General features: G+C 46.4%; 1 protein-coding gene across 1 annotated transcript; it reads right to left on the reverse strand.

Moving 5' to 3' along the window:
• Positions 1-376: 376 nt before the first annotated feature.
• SLC25A33 (solute carrier family 25 member 33) lies at positions 377-27109 on the reverse strand. Its single transcript, XM_035120076.3, has 7 exons — positions 26963-27109; positions 10680-10859; positions 10436-10513; positions 7365-7465; positions 2898-2964; positions 1903-2186; positions 377-918 (listed from the first exon to the last, which is right to left on the reverse strand). Exons 1-7 carry the CDS (start codon positions 27013-27015, stop codon positions 716-718), a joined length of 966 nt encoding a protein of 321 aa, XP_034975967.2. The 5' UTR covers positions 27016-27109; the 3' UTR covers positions 377-715.
• Between the last annotated feature and the right edge of the window lie 200 nt (positions 27110-27309).

Consider the following 27309-nt stretch of genomic DNA (forward strand, 5'->3'; position numbering starts at 1 on the left):
TAAGAAAATCAGCCCTGAGTGCTCCCTGGAAGGACAGATCGTGAAGCTGAGGCTCCAATACTTTGGCCACCTCATGAGAAGAAAAGAATCCTTGGAAAAGACCCTGATGTTGGGAAAGATTGAGGGCACTAGGAGAAGGGGACGACAGAGGACGAGATGGTTGGACAGTGTTCTCGAAGCTACAACATGAGTTTGACCAAACTGCGGGAGGCAGTGCAAGACAGGAGTGCCTGGCGTGCTCTGGTCCATGGGGTCACGAAGAGTCGGACACGACTAAACGACTAAACAACAACAACAATTCTTCCAAACATCCCATCCAACAAGTTTTGCTTCATTGGGGTGGGGGGTGGAGGTAATAGATGAACGACCCAAGGTGTGTTATGTAAATTAAATAGTGATTTTAATTTAGTTTTGTCGTTTTTAATTTCTGAACCTCGTCTCTTTTAAGTTAAAAAAATGTAATAATTAACTATTAACATTTAAACATCAACACCTTTCAGAAAGCATGAATCCCCTAAGGAGGAAAATAAAGAGAGCAGAAAATAAAATTTTTAAAAGAGAGCGCGTTATCAAGCAAAATGATCCATGATTTTTCCAACTCTCCAGTCCTGTCCGACTGTTTGAAACGGCTCTTTGAGAAGAAACTGGCCTGTGGAAGTTTTAACAGTTTTTTGTTTGTTTGTCTGAGTGCTTTTTTAATTCAAGTCTTGGTCGGCTACTTAACTCGGTCTTCTAACAGGTACACTATTAACTCGTAGGTAGACAGGACAATAGCCGTGTTTGGGATCTGCCGCATGAGCTGGGCAAAGAGTCCTCTGTAGAAGGCCAAGTAGCCCTCTTCCCGAAACACCAGCCGCGCTGTCTGGACAAACGTCTTGTACTTGGTGCCTTCCTCCCGTAGTCTTGTCCGTATCACCTCTAGGGTAGGAAAGAGAGACAAATTAAAGCTGTTGGAATAACAGGAATTGAAGAGTTGGAAGGGACCTCAAGGGTCATCTAGCCCATACCCCTGCAATGCCCATTTCAAGTTTTCCTCAGAGAGTTAGCTGCTGGTATAGTGTAGTGGCAAACTGTTTTGCTTGTAAGAAACAAGTTTAGAATATGAACTTTCTGTATTTGCATAGGCTGCTGTTTTTGCAGAATTTTGTTTTGCAAGAGGGGACAAGGGCACACCTACCAAACAACCAGGTATCACGCATCCTCTTTTCAAGCATACCTCCCAGCAGGCGTTGGGAACCATTTTAGCTCCACGGGCTAGATCCTTATCAAAACTGGCAATTCCACAATAATATCTGGTGCAAGGTGCTTTCAAGTCCTGAACATGGGTCTCAAGGCAATGCTAAAACCGAGTTGGGCCCCATTGCTTTTAGGAGGGGGTTCCATGCAAACCATTTCCCAAATCAGGAAGGGGGTTGCAAGAAATTCAGCTGATCCGAAAAGGATTTAACACCCCCCATCAGTGAATAAGTGTTTGTGTGCAAGGGGTGTGTGTGTTAAATCCCAGTTTTGTTCCCTGCTGTGGTTTAAATCCTGCTTAAATCCTAGGGTTAAATCCTGCTCAGTTTGGATGCCAGCCCACCCGCTCTGAGAACAGATGTTCACAGCAAATGCAGGATTCAACCCTGCCCTTCCATCGACCAGATGTCACAAGCGACATCAGCTGACAGGCAGATGGGCGTGGTTTGGGGGAAATGGCCCTGCAGTCAGATTTGGACCCTGGCAGGCACCAGGCCTGGACCAGATTCCTCATCCCTGTTGTACAACCAACCATAAGGGCTAGCAACTTGAATATGAATGAATGAATGGGAATAAATAAATAGCTTAGGGAATCTCAGGAAGATGAACTGAAGGAGGTCAGTGCCTGGATGGAAGCCAGTCCAGCAAAGGGTGCAGCTCACGTACCATGTGGGTAAGCAATGCACGATGCACAGCCTTTAGAAATGGCAGCAGCAACCATCAATCCGAAGAAATTTGTGGAGTTCCGTTCTGTCCCGCCAGCGGGAGAAGGGGCCAACCGGACCTCGCTCACGTGCTTCTTCAGACTCTCATAAATAGCAAAGCAGATGATGGTCTCAGAGATCCCAGCGTAGGAGGCAGTCAGGCCCCGATAGAAGCCGCGGACTCCTTCTGTCTGGTAGACATAGCGAGCACATTGCAGCGCGTTCATCTGCTTCGAACCTCTGACTCTGGAATGCAAAAAGGCAGGTGGGGTGGAGAGAGACAGCAATCAGTACCTTACTTGAATCAACATACGTGACCGATGGTCTATAGCTGTTCTAGTCCTACTCCACGAGGACTAGACTCCGAAGCCAGTCATGAATTTACTCTTGTAGAACCAGCATTAGCTGCAACCCAGAATTTCTCCCATCACCCTCCATCCCGAAAAATGAATAACCATCCATTTATTCCAATTTTAAAAGGCACTTTATATTTCTTTATTTATTTAGAGGATTTGCACCCTACTCTTCGGTCAAAACGGTTCCAAGGGTGGCTGATGCACTGTCGAAACAAGACAGTCCCCTTACTTGCAGGCTTTCAATCTTAAAAAACAAACAATCACACACAGCACACAAGGGAAAGTGGACAGGGAGGGAAGAGGAAAACCAAAATCCAAACTGTTTCTAAACAGTTTTTCCCATAAAGACCAGCTGACACCGTTCAAAGGCAAGGAGGTGATGAAAGAAGTCTTCTCCTGCCTATCTCTCCTGCTGAGGCAGCTTGGTGGAGTGGCTGCCCCTAGGTGACACAGCTGAGGGAGACAGCGGCCCAGGATGAGATGCAGCCCCCAAGCAGAAAAGCCCCCCCCCCAAGCTATGCCTGTCTTTCAGAGCAACCTTTGCAAATAGACCTTCCTTTCCCTTAGGTGCTGTTTTCACCAGCTCAGCCCCTGGGATTACCTCCTTTCCAGCTGCATCCTGGTTTTCACCATCCATATGGGGTTCATCAGCGAGTTTGTGATAAAGGCTGCAAAACAGATGAGGGAGAAGGAAATTGGTTAACTTGTCAAAGCACTGAGAAAAAGGAAAGGACAGCCGGGAAAAAGGCAGCCTGGTGACAGGGAACTTGCAGAAGGTCCCGGGCACATTGTCAGTTAAAGCAGATTGGTTAGCAATGAGTGGAAAGATCTCTCCCTGTCTGTGTAAGATGCCAGACACAAGTAGATGATATTGGACCAAATCAGGGACAGGGAAACTCGTTATGAGCCCCAGCTATCATGGCCAAGGTCAGAGATGTAGTTCAAAGTTGTAGTCCAGGAAAACACAGAGGGCCACAGGGGCCCCATCCTAGCTCTATGTACTTTGGACTACAACTCCCATTAGGTCAATGGTCAGGGATGATGGGAGTTGTAGTTCAGAAACATCCAGAGGGCCACAGCATCCCCAACCCTGGACTAAAGGCTCCTAGGACCACTATGCAGGAAGCACAAGTATCTGCTCTGGCTTTTATTTAGACTATTTAGAAATGGGAAGGGGAACCTGTGGCCCACCAGATATTGCCAGACTCCCAACTCCCATCAGCTCCAGTCAGTGCAGCTTGGGACTCAAGAGATGATGGGGGCTGCACTCCCACCACCTGGAGGGCACAGCATTGACCAACCTGGGACTACATGCACCGATGGTACAAACCTGGTTGTATATGACAACTTACAGTGTTCCTAAGCAGATTTCTTTGTGCAAACAAAACTATTAAATATTAAATAAAAAGGGCTGTCATCGACTGCACTGACTGCCAATTACTGTAGTTTCTGGGCCCGAGTCAAAGTGCTGGTTTTGATCTATAAAGTCTTAAACGGCTCAGGATCGCAAGAGCTCAGGGTCCCTGTATGAAGCTACCCAGACCCTGAGATCATCCCCTGAGGTCCTTCTTTGTGTGTCTCCTCTACAAGCGGTGTCAACACAAGATTGGGCCTTTTCTGCAGCAGCAGTTTGTGGAATGCTCTCCCCAGGGAGGTTCGGCTGGCACCTTCATTATACATCTTTAGGCGCCAGGCTGATTGACATCCAATGCCCTTTTAAATGTGTTGTGGGAGGGGGGATTATGGGTTTATTTTTGTTCTTATTTTTATTATGCATTTTGCGTGTTTTATCTACAAATAAAGGGAGGTATACAAATCTTCACAACAACAACACTGTAGTCTGCAAGAAGTTTGTAAATGGATAAGAAGCATCAAGGAAAAGAGATAGTTGTTTTGGTTTTTAAGATGTGTGCCTTTCCTGCTGCAGCAGGTACCTTGCAGGAGGTACCACCTCGCGTATTTCAAGTATGTATTAAATATGTATACTGCCCTTCATCCAAAGATCTCAGGGTGGTTCACAGCTTAAAAATACAAGATAAAACACAAAATACATAGTAAGGACAAAACAAACCAATAACTACAAAGATTTAGAAAGGTTTTTATTCCGCTTAATCACAAAGCCCACGTAATAAAACTGTAGATCAGGCACCCCCAAACTTCAGCCCTCCAGATGTTTTGGACTACCAATTCCCATCTTCCCCGACCACTGGTCCTGTTAACTAGGGGTCATGGGAGCTGTAGGCCAAAACATCTGGAGGGCCGCAGTTTGGGGATGCCTGCTGTAGATAATATACAGCTCTAACTTGAGAAGAAGCATCTCTTGCACATCCAAGGAACATCACTTACAAGTAGCTCAGTGGCAAAGCCTCTGCTTTGCATGCAAAAAGATCCCAGGTAGGGCTCGGAAAGACTCCCTGCCTGAAACCCTGGAGAGGCGCTGCAAGCCAGTGCAGACAGCACTGAGCTAGATGGAGCAACAGCCTGACAAAAGCTTCCATTTTTCAAAGACGAAGAACCTCCTGCAGTCCTTGTATGGAAAATAGTTTATTTAATGTTGTTTCTTTCATCTCTGCTGGGGACAGTTTGACTGAAAAGCGTTTTTGAAAACCAGTCTAAAAGTAGGTATCCAAATGCCTTTGTGCGTGTGTGCACAGCACTAAACACAAATCTAAATCCACCCTTCCAATTTTTTAAAGAACCCATTGTCATTTCCTGTAGGTTTCAGTTGTGTCCAGGACAGGTGGAACATCTCAAGCTGCCATTACAAATTCAGATAACGTCTATGCATGAAAGTGTGTGTACCACCTATGCAGGAGCTCTAGGTGGCATTGTTGAGTCATCTGTCCACTTCTGGATGTGATCAACAGAGGTGGCTTTGGGGCAGAGGAAAAAGGGTGGGCGATACTACCTTAGATCACCTGTCCATTGGCCTATCAGGTATAACATTATCAACTCTGACTTTAGTGTTTTTCTACAGTCTCATACAAGTGATCTCTCCCAACACCTGTTACCTGATCTTTTTTTGGGGGGGGGGAAGGGAACAGATCCCAGGGATTGAAAGGAAGGTGCCTTACACCAAATCAGGCCCTTAAGTCCACCTAGCACAGTATTGTTTACATGGGCTGGCAGTGGCTCTGTGGACTTGTACCCCAGCCTTTATCTGGAGATGCTGGGGGTTGGACCTGGGACCTTCTGCATGCAATGCAGGTGTTCCACCGCGGAGCTAAAGGCCCTCCTGCTAAAAAATAAAGTAGTCCTCATGGTTCTGCATAAAGGACTGATTTAAATGGGAAGCTGCCTTATACGGAGTCAGACCACTGGGTCCCTAAAGTTCAGTGTTGTCTACACTGACTGGCAGTGGCTCACCAGGGCTGCAGGTAAAAAGTCATTTCTGACCTGGAGATGACAGGGATTGAACCTGGGACCTTCTACATGCAAAACAAGTGCTCTCCTTCTGAGTAGCAGCACTCAGCTGTTAACAGGAAGCCAGGCAATTATTTGCATCAGCCACTGCAAATTTGCATACACGTGGTAGAAACATGTAAAAACCAACTGAGCAGGAAAAATGGTCAGATCAAATTAATAGAGATGTATATCCACGTTTCCCAGTAGCTTTCTGCAGAAAGGCACATGTCTCCAAAGTTATGTAAGCGGCCCATGTAACACTTGGTTTATTTCAAGCTCTGCTCTGGCTTGAGCTGGATAGCAGCTTGTGTAACTGGAGAGCGGCTGCAATACACACACAGCTGCTCTGGGCCTGGAGATTGGCACTTCTGATCCAATGCAAAAAAAAAAAACAGAAAGAAAGGAATTTCGCAAAGAGGAAGTCAGTAGCTGGGAATCACATGTGGGGAGAACCCTGCTGTTGCACTCAGTTTCTGCTTCCTGGTTTCCCACAGACATCTAGTTGGGAACAGGATGCTGGAATAGATGGGCCACTGGACTGATCGTGCACCGTTCAAACATACATGCAATGTTCAAACAAGACTTCACTTCTCTTAAGTCACTCTCACACCAGGCAAAATTAAGGAAACATGGCTTCAGTTAGGCAAAGCCAAACTCGGTGCAATATTTAACGTACACTGCTTAGAGGTTTATTTTTTAAGCAGTTTGTTTAAAATCCTTAAATAAATAAACCTGGAAGTGATAACTAGGGAAATTAACCTCATTCGTTTCAGCACGCCTTTCCTGTTTTGAAAGGCCGACCCAAACATATGACTTGGTTACACCTGGTTCAAAAGTTTTAACATTTTTCAAATACACTTTTATTTTTAATTGTACTTTTTCATTACACAAGTGTCTACCTCCCCAGGCTCCTTTGGGAGCGTGGGCGGGATATAAATTTGAGAAATGAAATACACAGCCCACCAACACCAAGCATGATCTCATGGCTTTGTGGCAGAACGTGAGACTCTTGTTGATCTCATTGTCGTGGGTTTGAGCCCCATGTTAGGCAAAAGATTCCTGCATTGTAGTGGGATAGACTAGATGACCCTTGTGGTCCCTTCCAACTCTACAATTGTATCTAGAATTTGGCCTTGTATTTATTCACTCCTAGTTTAAAGGTGTGCCTGACTTCATTGCTGTACAGCGTCCAGCGAATGCTGAAGATGCACCTCTTTACCCTGGCTTTTGACACCTGAGACACGAGTTTTCAGAGCCCACCTTGTAGCTGTGATTTGTCGTCTATTTTAACTGTTTTAAATGTTAAATCAGTGTAACCTGCCCTGGGATCTGCTGGTGAAGAGTGAGTAATAAATTTAATGATAACAATGGACTTGCAGCCAGGCTGCTCGCCAGTCAAGTCTACCTGCCTCGGCTAGCATTCTGATGTCAGATGACTGCAAGGTGGATGGTCCCACCCACCTGTCAAAGTTATCCTGTTGCGGGGAGGGGGAGGAGGTAAAGATCCAGCCTGTTGGGCCAAAAAGGTCTTCCCACCCACACCCTGAGGCTGCCAGGCTGCCAACCCCTTAGCCTGGTTGGTCCCAATAGAGGCACAGTTCAATGCATCTTGATAAAAAGCGCTGGCTGGTAAACTACATCCCCTTCGATTAGGATTACAAACCTGCAGAACCTGCTGAGCAGACATGGACGATGTTGCTGTTCGGCACAAAGATGTTATTGAACTGCTGCTTGGCTTTGGAGTAGCAGGCAAAATAGACGGCCCTGCGGGAGAGGTAAGAGGAGGGGTGGGGGAAAAGGCTCTGAGTTCTAATCATAAATTGGAGAGGCAAAGTCAGGTTGACCGAGAGTGGGTGCCCTTGTAAAGCAATGGCCTCTCACCTTTTCAAACCTCATTAAAAAGAAAAACCTCATGCAGCCCGTCTTAATAATAATAATAATAATAATAATAATAATAATAATATGGCAAACAAAAATAGGCAGAATGTTAGAATGACCATTTTTATTCAAACACTTTCCACTTGTCTGATCATCTGAGCACAGACTTCACTTTGTGGTTTGGGACTACAACTCCCAACAGCCCCACAGGATGCATTTTCCACAACAGCTCAAAAAAAACCCCGAGTCAGCTACGAGAAACGCTGTACATTGTGGGGAAAAGAGGCTTTGCACCCGCAGCCAGAGATGTTCTGGACTCACCAGATCCAGAAGATGGCTTGCACTGCTCTGATTACTTGCTGTGCCCTTCTTAGCCAAAAAGAGTGGCAATATATGCCCTCCCTTTCTTATACAGCACACACATGAATAATGCAGACTAAGCTAATACTTTACGTATTTTACTAACATCTCATTTTTCCTCCAAGGAGCTCTAGGGCAGCCTCCAATCCCTTTTTGTGCTCACAACAACCCTGCAAGGTAGGCAGGGGTGGCATGTCCCATTTCACCACTTAGGGCGAAACAGGAAGTTCCGCCTTACCCTGCCGCCCGTCTCGCTGGTGGTGGAGAAGTGGCATCAGAACTGGTGCCGATTTCCGGCAAGATGTTGCAGAAATCTCGTGAGATCCCGCGTGCTTCTCAAGATCTTGCGAGATTTCAGTGTTGGCGCTGGAGGCAGCAGGGAGCCTGTGGCCTTGAGGACTTCTGCCACCTGAGGCAATGGCTTCACCCCACCTCATAGGTGGGCTGGGCCTGGAGGTAGTTTAGGCCTAGATAAATAGTGACTGGGTATCAATAGTGCCTTAGGGCCTGGCAAGCAAACAGAAGGAGGTCAGCGTTTTATTTCTGCGGAGGGACAGCCACCTCTCCTCTCCTTTCTCCCCAGTTCTGGCGCCAAAGAAGGATCCCAGAGCCAGAGCCATTAGCAAAGTGTTCCAGCTTTAGAACAAGGCTGCTATTCTCATCTGAAAGGCTTTTTTAAAAAAACCGAAACAAAACCTACAAATGTATCTTTCAGCTGGGATCTCAGTATTGTTGTCAAGGAGAAAGGCTCCTTTGGCCAGGGCTAAGCTGTCAGCCTTTGCAGGAGAAGGGGAGAAATTCCCTTTCCCAATTAAATCATTACCCCTGACTGGAGAATAAAAGAGTGTGCAAGCTTGTCCAGCAAGCTGGAAGATGGCAAGATGTTGCCAGAGCGGGGCATGTACAAGAAGGAGAAAAATGAGAAACTGGGAAGTCGTTTTTAAGACACTGAAAATCCACTGCAAAATGCACACCTATTATGCAGTATCTCGCCTGTTTTAGGAGCTATGCAGGATTCTAAAGCAGTACCCCAGCCAACCCTGACTGCTGATAATCCTGTTCAGGACTCCCTTCTGGCTGAGATGTTCACCACATATTCCATGTACACTTTCAAGCCTATCTTGACAACCTTGAGGACTAGAAACCTTGCTTTATTTTTTTTTTTAAAGGAAGAGAGCCGAGACTATTCAGATACTGAATTTCATATTTAGGATCAACACGATCTGGAGACATGTCTTAATCACTGGTCTGGGTCTGGTTTGTGCCTGAGAACCCCACAAATGATGGAATGAAGGCAGGATATACATCTAATAAAATAAATATAAAACCCTAGGAAAGGGCATGGACTCAGAAGGTTTTTCCAAATTTATGCCTTCAATATGCACAGAACTTCTCCAAGATTCCCTCTGTTGTGCATGTATACCACTTTAGAGGTTGTGCCCAACATTAACCCTACTCACAGTAGACTCCTTAGAATTTACAGACCTAACTTTGTCATTTTCCTTAATTTCAATGGGTCTTCTCTGAGCAGCATGAATGTTGGTTCACACACACACACCGCAAAGACTGAGCAGAATACACATTTCTATCAAGCAAGTGAAATAGTCCACTGTATATTTTTTAAGGCCCTGGTTTTGGCTCCCTGCAACCTTGGGCAGGTGCCCTCTGTGCCCTGCCAAGGTCTGCCAACACCAACACCTGTCCCAGAATCCTCAGCAGTAGATTTACCTGCCAGCAGGACTGTTGAGAAGCTGACTTCTCCCACAATGCTCCTGGGCCAATGATGCTATGAAGGACTGTGGGAAATTGTAGCAGTTGCCTCTTGCCGCTACCAGGTAAGTCTCTGGTGAGTTATATAACCAGAGTTATGAGGGTGGTGCTGTGGTCTAAACCACAGAGCCTAGGGCTTGCTCATAAGAAGGTCGGCAGTTCAAATCCCCACGACGGGGTGAGCTCCCGTTGCTCGATCCCTGCTCCTGCCAACCTAGGAGTTTGAAAGCACATCAAAGTGCAAGTAGATAAATAGGTACCGCTCCAGTGGGAAGGTAAACGGCATTTCTGTGTGCTGCACTGGTTCGCCAGAAGTGGCTTAGTCATGCTGGCCACATGACCCGGAAGCTGTCCACGGACAAACGCTGGCTCTCCCGGCCTATAGAGCGAGATGAGCGCCGCAACCCCCGAGTCGTCTGCAACTGGACAGGGGTACCTTTACCTTTACCTTTTATAAGCCAAGTACATTAAAGGCTTCTGAAAGATTAAAAAGCAAGATGAGAACCAGTATGGTGCTGTGGCTGGAATGCCAGACTAGGACCTGGGAGAGCAGGGTTCAAATCCCTACTTAGCCTTGAAGCTCCCTTAGGCCAGTCACTCACTCTCAGCCTAACCTACCTCACAGGGTTGTTGTTGTGAGGATAAAAAAAAAGAGAAGCATGTGCGCCACTTTGAGCTCCTTGTAGGAAAGATGGCAGGATAGGAATGCAATAAATAGATTCGTACCTTGATGGTGCAACTCCAACCAGGTTGGGCCCCAGCCCACGGAACAGCGACCGTGGCCCCTCCTTTTCCAAAATGGATCTGCAGTTTGGGGGGGTGAGAGAGGGGAGAGAAGATGAAGCAAAACATATTTGGACAGTCCGGGGTTAAGAACAGAAAGCAAGGACACAGTGAAAGGAGGGGGACCCCGTTTAGCACCATGTGGAGCTGCTTAACATTTCTAGCTGGCCAAGCCCGTTATACTCACTTCAGGACCCGGATGAGGCCCGGGGAGACGGACGTCTGACGGACCACTCCTTCGCCACTGATCGTGCCCAGCTGGACTTGTGGGTAGTAGACTGTGCGGAAGGCCAGTTTCGAAGACTGCAGCCTCGTCTTGATGACTTCCAGCGGACAGGTGAAAATGGCGCCCACTGTCCCACCACACCTGGAAAAAACCAACATAGAAGACGTCAGATGAAAGGGAAGAAACCACACGGACCTCAGTCCTGAGCATGTGATCCACCACACTGGCATGCTTACATGTGCTGCAGTAACGGTCAGTCTTTCAGAGTGGCAGCAACTACTCTCTTGTTAGGTAGGCAATTTCACTGTACATTTTTTTGCACCTCCTAATAACTGTTTTTGTTTAGCTTATCCAGACACCTAACGTATAACACACAGTTTTATTTTCTAAATGCGTTATTACCACCTGTCAATTCTATTTTATATACTGAAATTTTTTTGTAGGCCAACTTATTTTTAACTTCTGACTCCCATGAAATAATTACAATGCCAATTTTCAAATTTTTACAATGACGTGGTATACAGATTTAGTTAAATAAATAATAATGTTCCTCCAGAATCCTTTGCAATGTAGAAGAGGTTCCACAACTGATTTGAGAATGCACTCTTGGTGAGGGGTGGGGAAGAAAGGTCCCCTGAACTTTTGAAAACCTAGATTTTAAAAAACCACACACATATAACAACCCATTGATGGTTACGCTATCAAACAAAAGCTGCTTATCCATGGCCTTGACACAGAAAAAAAGAAACTGTCCCTTCTAAACTAACTCTTTAAAAAAGATAGGAGCAAGAATTTATTTAGTTGCACTTTATACAGCTGAATACAAATCATAGCCACTTGCCCTAGGAAGCTGCCTTGTATACCAACCCAGACCATTGGCCCATCCAGCTCAGTGCTGTCTATGCCACAATTGGGGACCCTGTGGCCCTCCAGATGTTGATAGACTGCAGCTCCCATCATCCCTGATCCTGGGGCTGCTGGGAGCTGGAGTTCAACAGGTTCCCCATTCCCAAACTAGAGCATCACTTGCTTTTCTTGCCCCTGTGACCCTGTGACCCAACCACCACTGGCAAAGCAGCTTCAGAAATCGCTCCACAATCAAAAGGGCCACTTCCCAGATAAACAAGACAGGAGCCATGTAGGTCACGTCGCCACCTGCGCCCTGGACAAAGACAGGAGAGGGGCAGAACGTTTTGCCCTTTGTGCTCCAAAAGGAACTTCTTGCATGTTCCCAGAAGCCAAGGCACCAGGGAAGCCTCATTTCGCACAAATCAACAACCTGATCTGGTTATGTCCAAAAAGCATGGAGAGGGCAAGGCCTGTGTCTAAAGCAGGTGTGGGAAACCTTTGGCCTTGCATACAACTCCCACCATCCCTGGCCATTGGTCATGCTTGCTGGGGCTGGTGGAAGTTGTAGTTCAGCAAAGGTGGACTGCAGCGAACTTCAGTCACAGACAGCATGACCAATGGTGAAGGATAATGGGACTCATAGTGAAACATCTGGAGAGCTGAAGGCTCCCAATCCCTGGCTGCTGTGTCACACCTGTAACCTGGGTACCAGGTCTGTGTGAGAGAGGGAGGGAGAGGGAGAGGGGGGGAGAGCAGAGTCCATGGAATGACAGACACTAGGGGCCTTTGAAGACCAGCTGTTATCTGAGCTTCTCTCTGCTCTGTGTACAGAACCAGAGGTTTGACATTGGCTTTCAAGCTCTGCAAATACAGCCGAGGCCAACACAATCAGGTCGCAATCCTCCCCCTCATGGTACACAAGCCCTGTGCTGTTCACATGTCCATGGAACCTAAAAGAGGATCAGCATGGGGAGATGAAGAGAGGGAGAGGGAGAGTCTCAAGATTTAAAAAACGGAGCACCTCTAAAACGCAAACAAAGGCCCCTACCTGCCTGCCTGCCATGCCAGAGTGGTGCATGGTCTAGTTATCTCCCGCTTGGACTACTGCAATGCGCTCTATGTGGGGCTACCTTTGAAGGTGACCCGGAAACTACAACTAATCCAAAATGCGGCAGCTAGACTGGTGACTGGGAGCGGCCGCCGAGACCACATAAGGTCCTGAAAGACCTACATTGGCTCCCAGTATGTTTCTGAGCAGAATTCAAAGTGCTGGTGCTGACCTTTAAAGCCCTAAACGGCCTCGGCCCAGTATACCTGAAGGAGCGTCTCCACCCCCATCATTCTTCCCGGACACTGAGGTCTAGTGCTGAGGGCCTTCTGGCGGTTCCCTCACTGCGAGAAGCAAAGCTATAGGGAACCAGGCAGAGGACCTTCTCAGTAGTGGCGCCCACCCTGTGGAATGCCCTCCCATAAGATGTCAAAGAGAAAAACAACTACAGTGGTACCTCTACTTACAAATAACTCTACTTATGAATTTTTCTACTTACAAATGGAGCTCTGTCCGCCATCTTGGATGCGGTTTAGATAGGATTTTTTCTACTTACAAATTTTTAGATAGGGTTTCTTCGACTTACAAATTTTTTCTCCCAATGCATTCCTATGGGATTCGACTTACAATTTTTTTCGACTTACAAATGTGTGTTTGGAACGCATTAAATTCGTAAGTAGAGGTACCAGTGTACCTGACATTTAGAAAACATCTGAAGGCAGCCCTGTTTAGGGAAGTTTTTAATGTGTGACATTTTAATCTACAGTATTTTAATCTTTGTTGGAAGCCGTCCAGAGTGGCTGGGGAAACCCAGCCAGCTGGGCGGGGTACAAATAAATAAATCATCATCATCATCATCTGCGGTCATCATGCACCCCACTACCTTGCAAATACACTACAGCAAGCAACTGATGGGCACACATCTAGTTGAAGAAAAGAGGGACTAGGTGCAACAAACAAACAAACAAACACCCACAGAAAACATGTCCACCTAGGAATGAATGCTGGTTACTGAAATAACACTATGCATGGCTTGCGTGTTTTAACACTATGCATGGCTTGCGTGCATCTCTGTGCAACAAAGAGACTAGAACCTTGGCTAAGCGGCAGCAAAAAAATCCAATTATTGGACTGCCAAGAAGGACAATTAAAACCTTGTGTGCATGACAGGAGTGGCCTGATCCCCTGGCCACGCCATTTAATCCAGTGATCACTGCGTGCTGGCATCCATTGGATGTCAGGCCATGGTATGGGGTCCTGGGTGGGCACAGGAGCACCTTCAAAAAAAGCAGGTAACATGAAGGCAGTGTATAAAATGGGCTACTCGCTTCAACGGTGCCGTCACTGTGTCCCAGTTATACAATTTTAGAAAAGGAACAAAGATGCTAAGCTTTTTCTCCAAGGGCTTTTTATAGAGCTTCTTAGCAGCTACGCCTGCTGCCAAAGGAGGCCAAGAAGAGGTCATGTGAAAATTATACGGAAAAACCAAGAGGGAGAGAAGGGGACTGACAGTCAGATGACCCCCCCCCACCCCGGCCAAGTCACTGGCTGGCAGGTGAAGGTTTTGAGACCCCTCTTTACTCTTGTTCCTGGATCTCCCCCCCCCTCCCAATCATTAATTGCAGGTCTGGGGAACATTTGGATCTCCATAGGTTGCTGAATTTTAGGTGTGGAGAGGGGTCATAGGAGCTGTAGTTCAGAAACTGTTTAATAATTGGTGCACGAGTTTTCTTTCCCCACTTTTCCCTCCCTGTCCTTTTCCCCTTGTGTGTCATGGTTGTTGTTTTATTTTTTAAAAAAGATTGTAAGCCTGTGGACAGAGACTGTTTTGATGGTGTGTAAGCCCCTGTAGGAGCCTTTTTGGATGAAGAGCAGGGTGCAAAAGGTCTAGCTCAGCCTTTCTGAACCTTGGGTCCCCAGATGCTGTTGGACTACAGCTCCCATCATCCCTGATCACTGGTCCTGGTAGCTATGGATGATGGGAGTTGTAGTCCAACAGCACCTGGGGACCCAAGGTTGAGAAAGGCTGGTCTAAATAAATAATAAACACACGATCTAGAGGGTCACATGTTCGCCACACCTGGTTTACTGTATACAAAAGTTTCCAGTTAGGCAGAAAGAGTCCTGCTGAATCAGGCCAAAGGCCCATCTAGTTCAACATCCTGTTCCCACAATGGCCACCCAGATGCCCCAATGGGAAACATTTTGCACCTGGCTATCAGCCACTTACGACCAAGTGAAGATGCCCAGGCGCCATCCTGTCATCTCCACCATCTGGAGGTGTATGCCTGGGGATCCTTGGCTCTTGACTATTTTCACACACCAGCAAAACATCCTGTAGAATTCTATCCGGTATATTTTATCTGCACAATCAGAATGAATTTAAGGAATCAAACAGCTGTATTGAAAAACAATTTCAGAGCTGTCGGACCCAAAAATGGCAACTAGGCATTCTGTTTTGGTGACTAACTCTGGTTTAAGGAGCCATTTGACATGTAGCTTACCGTATATATCTGAGTTTCTAGCATTGTCCAGAAACATACAGTGCTCACCAGAGGATAGAGGCAGAACATAGTCATTGTGGCTAGTAGTCACTGAGAGCCTTTCCCATGAACTTGTCTAATCCTCTTTGACAAAGCCATCTCAACTGGTGGCCCTCACTGCCTCTTGTAGGGATGGATTCCATTGTTTTGCAGAAATGCTATAACTTTTGTCTGTCCTGAGCCTTCCCTTCCATTTCTTTATTTAATGCAGTAATAAATTGCAAAACAAACTGAGCCCAGCATCAGGTTAGCAAATGACAGCAAGACAGATGGCTCCCAAAAGCCCACAAGACAGGGCATGAAAGCAACAGATGTCTCCCCGTTATTTATCCTAAGCACCCTGAAAGATAGACTTCCTCTGTAAACGGAGGCTCCATAAAGCTAATTTGTTCAAATAAGCTCCTGCTGCTAAGCTTCCCACCCTCCACAAACTAGCTGAACTGCATCTTAATTCTGAAATTCCGCAATGTAGGATCTGTAATAGCTTGTTTTTTGTATATATATATATATTATGTACACAGAAACATAAGACAGGACACAAGCGTATCAGATTACAGTACACTTAAAACAAAACAAACTCAAAACACCCACTGATTACTGTACAATTCAAGCCATCTACTGTAAACACGCACACTAATATTTTCAGGTATTGCATTACTCGTTTTCCTTCCTCTTTCCGCAGCAACACTGTCAACTGAAAGCACAGCATGGCATTCAGATACGGCAAACCCCAGTGCAGATGAGATTAGGCATATTAAAAAAAAGGAAGTGGGGGCTACCTTTGGCAGATGAAGCAACAGCAAATGATGCGTTCCATAACTGAACATGACCGGGGGAGAAATACAATTGTGGCCTTATATTTGTATGCACCATACTAGGGGCTGTGCTCCAACTCGCTCTACTCACCAACCCCACTGCCATTCCCTAACCTTCACTCCCTAGAGTGTCCCCTTCCCACCCCATGCAACCACTAAGCTTTCTTTTCTTGACCTCTTGGATTGTTCTTCATGCAAATCCCGGTTTGTGATACGGCTCTGCAAATCCTCCAGTGGGGGCTGCGTGATGACAGCCTTACATTTTTTATGTATAGAGGAAGAAAGTCAAACCCTTCCCTAGCAAAAATCAGCAACCGGCTCATTCACATGTGCGCACACAGAGACGGCATCATGGTGCGTCAACCAGTAAGTTGGCCTTCTGTGGGCTTCCTTCTAAAAGTAAGACACAAGGTTACCAGGCGTGTTGGCATGCTCCTCTAGCCGCCCTGTTTAGTGTGAAGAATGTTTTGATTGCACGCACACTCACACACCCTCCGACGAGCCCCCCGCGAGTGATATCATGTTTTGCAAAACATTCCAACTTCTCTCCAAGACTTGGCAGGCATCCTCAGAGCACCAGCTGTTTACCTCTTCTGCCAGGCTCAAACTCTTTTAAACCTTCTCCACAGATACTGCTCCCCACGCCTAGTTTTATATATCGAAAGGGAGCATTGCAGATGGATGGCCTCATAGTTCAATGGAAGCGGCATAAGCTGTACATTCAGAAGGTACCAGGTTTGATCCCTGGCATCTACAAGTAGAGGTGATAAAAGTGCTATGGTTTGGGAGAGACTTAGCCCCCAAGCATATTGGAGGTCTGCTTGCATCCTGGGCAAAAGTGGTCGCAGAATGATAGAACTGCAAAGTTGGAAGGGGTCCTAAGGGTAACCTAATCCCCTGTACGCAAGTTCCAGGAAGCATGGGTATAGTTCAATAAACTGCATACCTTTTCGTGCACTCAAATCAGTTTCCATATGGTAGGAGGTAGGGAGAAGGGTTGTGGCTCACTGTGGCTTTGAGCAAGCTGCTGGCTTTCAGTCTCAATTTACCCCATCTGTTAAATGGGGAAGTGGACCTCAGCAACCACACAAAAGCTTTTCAAGTGCTTTGCAAAAGAGAAGTATAAACTACAAGACCGATTTAAAGCAGCCATTGACAACCTGGTGCCCTCCAGATGTTTTGCACAAAGCCTCCCATGGTCACAGCTCAGTGACAAGAGTGTCAGCTCTGCATGCCAAAGTTTCCAGCCTCAACCCCGAAATGCATCTCCAGGCAGTGTTGGGAATACAGAGTTAGATGGACCCAATGGCTTGCCTCTCTATAAAGCACCTTACTATGCTTCTAGATTAAGCTAGCAATTACCCAATAGGACCATTAAAAAAAATGCCAACAAAGACTCACATCATTCACTCAACCAAGGAGAGGGTAACAACGTTTAGATTTCTAGGCATTGAGTTACAGGAGGATCTGTCCTGGAGTGTTAATACAAGGGGGCTTGTGAAGAAGGCGCAGCAGAGACTGTATTTTTTGAGAATTTTAAGGAAAAACCATCTTCCACAAAAGCTGCTGCTTGCCTTCTATCACTGTGCCATACAGAGCGTGCTCACGTACGGTTTATGTGTGTGGTACAGAAGCTGTACTTCCCAGGACAGAGCAGGGCTGTGTAGAATTATTAAAACAGCAGAGAGCATTATTGGCTGCTCACTCACCACCTTAGAACAAATTTACACCACCAGGTGCCATAGAAAAGCACTAGATATATCAAGAGATCCAACGCACCCTGGTCACCATTTCTTTCAGCTCCTGCCATCAGGACGGAGATATAGAACAATGCAGGCAAGAACGAGCCGTCTCAGGAACAGTTTCTTCTCTAGAGCAATTTTGGCCTTAAATGGAAAGCCCGGACTTTGAAGTCATCTTATTTTACTTGTCATTTTGTAGTATAATTACTGTTTTTAATTAGCTTTTTGTAATTTTGGATTATGCGGAATGCTTTATCTGAGTGGATGTAGCAACCGAGTAATTTCGTTGTTCCCGCAAGGGGACAATGACAATAAAGATATCTTATCTTAGCCAATGTATTAAATCAAAGAGCTGTCCTGGGCACGCAAGCCGTTCCCTCTGCTGTACACCTACAACCCCATGCGCCACCGCATTAATTGCTGCACCGTCAGCATGAACGGTTCACAGATGTCACTGTGGATTTCAACAAAGCACACTGAGCAACTCTGGAGGCCTGGAACAGCCGGTGCAAACCGGCTCTGCAGAATAATTATCCTTTGCGGCAACCACTTCTGCAGGCACTGGGGGTGGGGTTGTTCCTTTTTCCACATTTCTGCCCCCAAACCAGGAAAGCTACTGAAAATCAGCCTGCTGCGGATCCAAGGGAAACATTTTGCATCATTCCAAAGAAGAGCCAAACATCTCAGATGTGCAGAGGAATGGAGGAGGACTTCAGAAAAGCAAAAAAGTGGGGTGGGGGGGTCAAAAAGAGGGTTTTTGCAGCAGGTACAGGGAGACATCCATCACAAGCTGACATCTCGTGTCACTGACAATCACTGCAAGCAATACTGAGCTACATGGACCAATGGCCTAATCAGTATAAGGCAGCGTCCTTTGTTCATATATTTTAAGGGAACAGCTGTAGCTCAGTGGTAGAGAATCTGCTTTGCGCACAGAACCTCCCAGGTTCCATTCCTAGGTACGGCTGGGAATTGTCCCCTGCCTGAAACCCTGGAAAGCTGATGCCAACCAGTAGGCATCTAGGCTGAGCTAGATGGATCAATGGTCCAACTTGCTGTAAGGCAGCTTTCTATGTTCCTATTTGTCCCAGGTGTTGTTGGAAGGGATGGATGCTTTTACTACCGGGGTGGGCAATCTGTGGGCCTCAGCCTCCTTTCAAAAGCCATCCACAAACGATCAGTTCTAGCCATCTTCAAATATCTAAAGGGCTGTCAAATGGAAGATGGAACAAGCTTGTTTTCTCCTGCTCCAGAGGGTTGGACCAGAACCAATGGATTCAAGTTACAAGAAAGGAGATTCTGACTTAACATCAGGAAGAGCTTTCTAACAGCAAGAGCTGTTAGACAGTGGAACAGTCTCCTAGGAGACACAGTGGATTCCCCTTCATTGGAAGCTTTTGAGCAGAGGTTGGATGGACATCTGTCACGGTTGCTTTAGTGGAGCCTCCTACATTGCAGGGAGATAGGACTAGATGACCCTCACTGTGCCTTCCAGCTCTACAATTCTATGATTCTAGGATCTCCTGAGCCCCCAGTGGCTTGCTGCATGGGATGGGAGAAAGAAAAAGGAAGTGGGGTGAGCCAGAGAGAGGAGGGAGGAAAATTAAGGACTGCAGGACAGGGGGTGAACCAAGGAAATGAAAAAGGGGGCCCCTGATTCTGGCCCCATCCATCACTTTTATTTACACCCACTCATGCAGGAATGTGGCTCTCAAGAAGATAAAAGAGGCTGCTAACCTCCCCCCCCCCCCATTTTAAACATTCAGTAAAACAATAAAGAGTAAAATAAAACAAACTCTTTGCCACTCAGGTTGATTAGTGTTTAAGCTGGGTGAAGGGAGGCCCAGACAGGTCTCCCTCTTGCCCCACAAGCTCAACTTGAAACGGGGGGAGGGGGAACTGACTTTTTTCCTGCTGCTTTGTTTGCTGCCAGATATATATTAAAGCAAAGGGAAACTGCCAACACCAGCTCCCTTCAGCACTATAATGCAAGCAATGCCATGAATTTAGCAAAGACAATGGCCTGCAGCCAACGTTACTCCTACTCAGAGTAGTCTAACTAAAATTAGCGAGCCTAAGTTCACCCATGTGGGACTAACATGGGAGGCAACCCGTTCATTTCAGTGGGCCACCTCTGAGCAGAACCTAGCAGGACACAAGCCAATGCTTTTTGCACAAATAATGCACAAGCAGCTCATGGAACTTATTGCAAATGACTGATGGCTTTTGACAGCATTTTGAGTGGGGAGAGGTCCCATAACAACCAGCAGTCATGCTAACTGAATGGATCACCCTGGGTCAGAGGCAGTCTACCTTTAAATGCTAGGGACCAAGGACAAATGGCAGGGAAGAAGCATTTGCCTTCGGACTTCCCAGAAGCATCGGGAGGACCACTGCTGGGCAGCAGGGTGGTGGGCTGGAGAAAAGAGAAAGCCTGGCTCAGCCCAAGGGTCATGTACAAGCGATGGTCAGAGGGGGGGGGGTAAAGATTGGCGGAACAACAATACCCTCCATTCACCATTAATAGACCCTCTCTTTAAGGCAGTGTCAAAAATTTGCCAGGTGCGTTTTATGACAGGCACAAGTCCAATTGCAACCACACGGAGGTCTCTGGGTGCCAGGTTGGCAACTGACCTCTCCATCTGGCTGGCCCCTCCAGCTTTTGTAAGCAGAACAACTTATTTATTACATTTATATACCACCTTTTCCTCCAACGAGTACATGGTTCCCCCCCCCTTCCTCAGTTAATCCCTACAATGACCCTGTGAGGTAGGTTAAGGGGCTGTGACTGACCCAAGGTCACCCAGTGAGCTTCATGACTGAGTGGGGATTTGAACCCTGATCTCCCAGTTCCTAGTCTGACACTCTAACCACTACACCACACTGGTTTCCTTTTGCTATGGGGCAGCTATATAGGTTTAAGGTGCCATTTGGTTATTAGCTAATATATCTGAGTTCCTAACACTGCTGAAAGGAACTTTGCCCAAGGATCTTCTCTGCTTAAGTGAAGGAGAAACCATTTAGCTTGGAACAGCAATTATTGACTGTACTGCAGAGCTAGAAAACCCCATGTGCCTGGTTGCCTAGACATCTTAAAATAATGTTGGCACCTAGAGAACTATTTTTTTATTCCCTCAACAGATTCCCATGGCTAAGGGAAGGAATAACTTCAAGGCACACTTTTGAGCATTTATTTACATTACATTAAGAGACTGCCTTGCAATATGAATGGATTATGATGATGGTCTGATTTTTTTAAAACACTGCATGAAGTCCACACAAAATAACTGAAGAAACACAAAAGAGATAAAGATGGTGAGGATTTGCAAATGCTTTGATGGGATGGAACAGTTTTCACCCACAAATGAGAGATGATGCAGGAAAGATGCAGACCTCTGAGAGGAGGAGCCACCACAACAAAAGGCCCTGCACTGAGGCAATTATGACCAAGCCTACCCCAAAGGACAAAAACCAGGGTGACATTCATGCCATACATTTAAAGCACGATGTCACCATTTTAAACAGTCATGGCTTCCCCACAAAAGAATTATGGGAGCTGTAGTTTGTTCAGGGTGCTGGGAGTTCCTTAGGAGACCCCTGCCTGCTCTCAGAGCTGCAACTCCCAGTGTTCCCTGTGAAGAGGGACCGATTGTCCAACCATTCTGAGAATTGTAGCCCTGGGAGGATAGAGACACCATGTCTAGTAGCTGTCGATAGCCATATCCTCCACAGATTTGTTTAATTCTCTTTTATAGCCATCCAAGCTGGTGGCCATCATTGGCTCGACCTGCAGGAGTGAGTTCCATAGTTTAACTATGTGCTGCATGAACAAAGGCTTTGTCTTACCTGTCCTGAATCGTTCAACATTCAGCTTCATGGGATGTCCATGGGTCCCAGTGTTATGAGAGGGGAAGAAAACCTTTTCCTCTATCCACTTTCTCCAGACCATGTATCACTTCAGACACCTGTCACCTCTTGCCTTGCTTTTTCTCTAGACTAAAAAGCCCCAAATGCTGCAACCTTTCCTCTCACAAGGGAGTTTCTCCATCCCCTCGATCATTCTGGGTGCCCTTTTTTGAACCTTTCAAACTCTGCAGCACCCTTGCTGAGGTGGGGCGATCTGCTTCCAAAATAGATCTTGGCAACTCACAGCAGTCAGTGAGCCAAGCTGCATATTCAGGAGCTAGTGCTTAATTTGGGGGGGGGCAGAGTCCAGACCCAATACAACTCCCTCAAATGATGGCTCTGAAGATACATACTGAACACACACAGATATATAAATATATGCAAGCAGAATTCTGCAAAATAGCAAAAAGGTAGTGTGGGGGGGACTGGACTAATTGTTTTAACAACCACAACCTATTAAGGGTTTCCACATGCAGGTCCAAGTCTCAAGACCTCACCAGGGAGAAAGTGCTGCTATACTGGCATTCCGCCTTGGCAAGGACAGCTTTATATAAAGGAAGGCAAGAAGCCCTTTAGCTAATTAAGTCCCTTTCATCCTGGATTCCATCATCTTGCAGTGGAGAGAATCTAAGCCATAAGTAATTATTTATACAGATTTGCAAAGGAGGGAGAGGGTGGGAAAATAAAAGCTTGCAAAGGAATGCAGATACTGAGAAAACTGCCTCCTGTATTTCAAAAGTGTGATCCTAAGCACACTTCCCAGGAAGGAAGGTCTATCGAACTCACACAATCATAGAACTGTAGAGTTGGAACGGGCCTGAGGGTCCTTGCAATGCAGGAATCTCAACTCAATGGACCCTCCTTGGGTGCAATGATGTCTTGGATTAAACTAAAATAAAAGAGTCTTTGTTACAAAGGCTTCATCCCTGTGGGTCCCCTGAAACCAAATCCAAACCTCTGGGGGTTGCATCCAATGTCCGTCCTACACTGAGTAGACACACTGAAATTAAAGAACATGGCTAACACAAGTCCATCAATTCAGCGGGTCTACACTGAGTAACAGTATATTTTATTACATTTATATCCCACCTCAAGGTGAAGTACATAGTCCTCCTCCTTATTTTATCCTCACAACAATCCTGTGAGGTAGGCTAGGCTGAGAGGCAGTGACTGGCAGAGGGTCACACCTAAGGCCAAGTGGGGATTTGAACCCTGGTCTCTCCCAGGTCTTAGTCTAACACTCTCTGGGGTTTATCAAACATGGGCTTCCAAGTTGTTGGACTCCCATCATCCATAGCTAGCAGTGGCAAGGGAGGGTGAAGTTTGAGAAATGAAGCACTATGCCGCACTGGCTCCACATTTTATAAAGCATCACACAAAGTATATGAAAGAATAACATGAATAAGGAATCACTTAGCTGTGATTCCTGCATTGCAAGGGGTTGGACTAGATGACCCTTGAGGGTACAAATCTACGATTCTATGAATTTCAGAAAGGTTAGCCATGTTCATCAATGTCACAGCTTTGAATGCATGGTATTGATGTGACTGTGTATACCTGGCCAGGTGGGAGGAGCGTAAAAGCGAAGTCAAAGGGAGATGAAACACAGGAAGTTACAGAAAGTGCTAATTACTGTATGTACTGAATGCTGACAATTCACAAAACAGTCTCTGATGACACAGACAGATAACCTGTCATTAGAAAGCCAGTTAATGCATACAATGCGGGGAAATAATCCTCTGTCTTAGTTCAGTCTGCAAGTAACAGCACTGAAACTCCTGAGGCACTGATGTAATAACAAAGGAAGAGTTACCATTTTAAGAAGACCATTGCACACAAGAGGAGAAAACACAGCATTTACACACACACACACACACACACACACACACACACCACCACCACCACCACCAACAACAACAACCACCACCACCACAGTTCAGGGATTAAGTGTCAGTCTGTAATTCCCTCCCCATACAGAGGGCACATTTTCTAAAAACAGAACACAGATCCATCCCAAATGATATTGAGGCTGGCATGGCATCCTATGTGCATCTATATGGGAGAAAGCACTAATGCAGACTTCCTTCTGTGTAGACACAGGAAAGTTCCCTTATTCAGAGTCAGACCATTGCTCCATCTAACGCAGAACTGCCTACACTGACAGGCAGCCACTCTCCAGGGTTTCAGGCAGGGTATCTCCAACCCCTAACCTGGGGATTGGGGTCGAATCAGGGACCTTCTGAGCTACGTCCCTTCCTCATAAATATTCATGGGAATGTGCTCTGCTTACTTAGAAGTTGGTTCTATTTTTAAAAGCTGAGTTTACTTCCCATGTAAGAAGAGACCTAGATCTGAGATCCAGGGTCCTTCCTCCGTCACCATGGATCAAAACACCACACTCACAGCGTGCTGCACAAAAAGATACCCAGACAGCACTCTTGCTTACAAAACACAAAGGTGCCTCAGTTCTGCTCCATCCTGGAATGATGCAACACTTGGACAGATATATCCGTATAACATCCCTCTTTGCCCAAGAACCAGTGCAGAGCAGACAAGGCAGCGTGGGACTTGCAGCCAGGAAGCAACAATTTATAATGCAGTATTTGCCTAAAGCGTGACAAATGAAAAGAAAAGGGGGAGCCGAAAGCCAAGATTAAGCTAGCTAGCTGGGGTTTTTTGGGTAGTGGTGGAGGGGAGAGCAGGATTTCCCTACACTTTGCTAACCACAAATAAGCACATGCATGAAGCAGACTTGGGAGGGAGGGAGGGAGGGATGGATCACACACAATTTAGTGTTTCTGCACTCCCAGATTAGTTGTCTATAAAAAGCAAGCCGGGAAACCCACATCTCCAGAACGTGGAAGTCCTTTCTGAATAGAACAATGACTTAAAATAATAGAAATGCTTTTATTTTCACTTTCAAGACAATTAAAAAAGACAGGATACGGTACCTCCAAACCAACCAACCACAGACACATTCTAAAATCTCCCCAGATTCCTGCCCAAGATCTGGTCATGCCTGTTCAGGTATCCATTAGGCCCAGGGTGGCAAGAGGAATGGGCCTGCCCCAACCTTGCAATGCATGCAATAAACCTGCCTTGGGAAATAATAGAAGCAGACTTTGCCAACCTGGTGCCCCCCAGAAGTCTTAGACTACAACTGCATTGGGAGTTGTAGTCCATAGGAAGCTGCCTTATACAGAGTAATACAACTGTCCCATTGTCTGCACTGACTGGCAGCAGCTCTCCAGGGTTTCAGGCACAAATTCTCTCCCAGTCCTACCTCCATCAGAGATTGAACCAGGAGGCTTCTGCATGCAAAGCAGACACCCCACCAGTGAGTTGTGGCTGCAGGTGTAGCCCAAAACCACTTTAGACCATTGTTCTTATAATGTACACTTTTCATTTGTGAAGTACTTGAAAAGCTCTACTGTTCACTGAGATATGTTGGTCCCATTTTACAGATGGGGGTAGTGGTGGCTGAGAGAGCCAGCAGCTTGCTGAAAGCCACACAATAAGCTGACTACTCACAGGTCTGATCTTGCTCCACTGGGAAAGTAAATGACAAAAAATTAAAAGGGCCTTGCTGGATCAGAGATCCATCTAGCCCAGTGTCCAATCACAACCTTCTGGAAAGCTAACAAAAAGGACAGAGTCCTGCATTTATACATGGATGCTCATGACAAACAGCAATGAAATGGCACACCCTGCATAATTTTTTCCAACGTTCTGGAAAGCCATTTAAGGCACTAGCCATGAGGGAATAAGTAAACTGGCCTACCTCACAGGACTGCTGTAAGTGCATTATTATTTTTATTACATTTGTAGCCTGCCTTTCCTTCAAGGAGCTCAACGCAGTGCTGATTCTCATTGACAAATGTGCATATTTGACCATTACAATAATCCTGAGAGGTAGATCAAGCTGATGGGAAGGCAAACTGGCTCAAGGGCACCTGCTGAGGTTCATGGTCCAATTGGGGGATTTGAACCCAGATCTCCCTGCTTGCAGTCTGACACTCAAACCCAAGAAAGGGGAACCCGCAGGCTTCCAGATGACCCCTGACTATTGGACATGCTGGATGATGGGAGATGGAACCCAAACGCACCTGGAGGGCCTCAGGCTCTTGTACCCCTGCCCTAACCACTAGGCCACATGTGTACAAACACAACAGACAGTTTAAAGCAATATATGAATGCCACAAGCTATCACCAGCAAGGGGTTATGAAGTGTGTGGGGAGCACATGTGTATGTTTGTGTTTCCTTATAAATAAACAAGGCCTACTAGGTTTGATGGAAGGTTCATTTATCCAAGCATTTTGCTTCCAATAGAATGTGCACTGCTGGGCACTCCTTAGCAGGCATTCTCAGGACCTCAGAGGTAGGCTGCGCCTGTATATGGATGTACCATTTTGAAGTCACGGAAGAGAAAAGCAAACTAGAGGAAAGGTAGGAAGAAAGAAGAGGAGAATGTGGAAAGGGGTAAATGGAGGAAAACGTAAGAAAAGCCTTGCTGGATTAGGCCAGTGGCCCATCTAGTCCAGGCACCCCCAAACTGCGGCCCTCCAGATGTTTTGGCTTACAACTCCCATGATCCCTAGCTAACAGGACCAGTGGTCAGGGATGATGGGAATTGTAGTCCAAAACATCTGGAGGGCCGAAGTTTGGGGATGCCTGATCTAGTCCATCATCCTGTTTTCACTGTGGTCAATCAGGTGCCCATTATGGGAAGCCTGCAAGCAGGAACAAGAACCCTCTACCCTTCTGTGGTTTCTGGCAAGTGGTATTCAGAAGCGTTAGCTTTTTACTGCTTCTGACCATGGAAGCACAGCATAGCCATGGTGTGCAGTAGCCACTGACAGCGCTATTTTATCCCCTCCCCACCCCCTTTGAAAGAGGAGGATGAGAAAATAGGTAGGAAGACGATAATGACATAAAAGACAGCAGGGTAATATATAAAGAGAGACAGAATGAAGTCCTTGCGACAACAAATAAATGGAAATTCAGTGAGGAAAAGGAGAGTAGTGGTCAAAAGGGCTGGTACGAAATCAATAAAGAAGAGATGAATGGGGAGAAGGGGTGCATGTGAGAGAAATAAATAGAGGGAATAATTTATTTATTTATTATTTATTTCATAAAAATTTACACACCGATTGATCGTAAAAACAAATAAATTCAAAGCGGTTTACAAAAGATTGATGAATGGAGGAAGAAGGGGATGGATGGGGGAGATTAATGAATAAAGTATGGGAGGGGGAATAATGAATGAGGGTGGGGGAGAGAAAACCTAACGCTTTAAGGTTGAGCCCAGGAAGATGAATAAAATGAGGGAGAAGGACTCACCCTCCAGCGAAGAGATGTAGCAGCGTGCTGTTCTCCTGCGTGGGTCCGGCCATGCCTGCCTGCCTGCCTGCCTGCCTGCCGGGCCGGCCTGTCCGGTCACCACAATCCCCGCAGTTCCTACTGCTGCTTCCAATGCCGAGGACGGCCAGGCAGAACTGGGCCTGCGCCAACACAGCCAGCCAGGTCACGCGACGCCGGCAGCCAGCTCCACGTGCATAACGAGCCAACCGCGAGGCAGCCTGGCCGGCTGCGAGGTTAAAACTAAAAAAAAAAAAGAAGGCGTGACGCCGGCTCTGACGTCGTCCCCTTCCGGAAGCGGCGATAGGCTCCCTGCGACGCAGGCAAGG

The sequence above is a fragment of the Zootoca vivipara genome, chromosome 6, assembly GCF_965207765.1.
Source record: "Zootoca vivipara chromosome 6, rZooViv2.hap1.1, whole genome shotgun sequence".
NCBI classification, from domain to species: domain Eukaryota; kingdom Metazoa; phylum Chordata; class Lepidosauria; order Squamata; family Lacertidae; genus Zootoca; species Zootoca vivipara.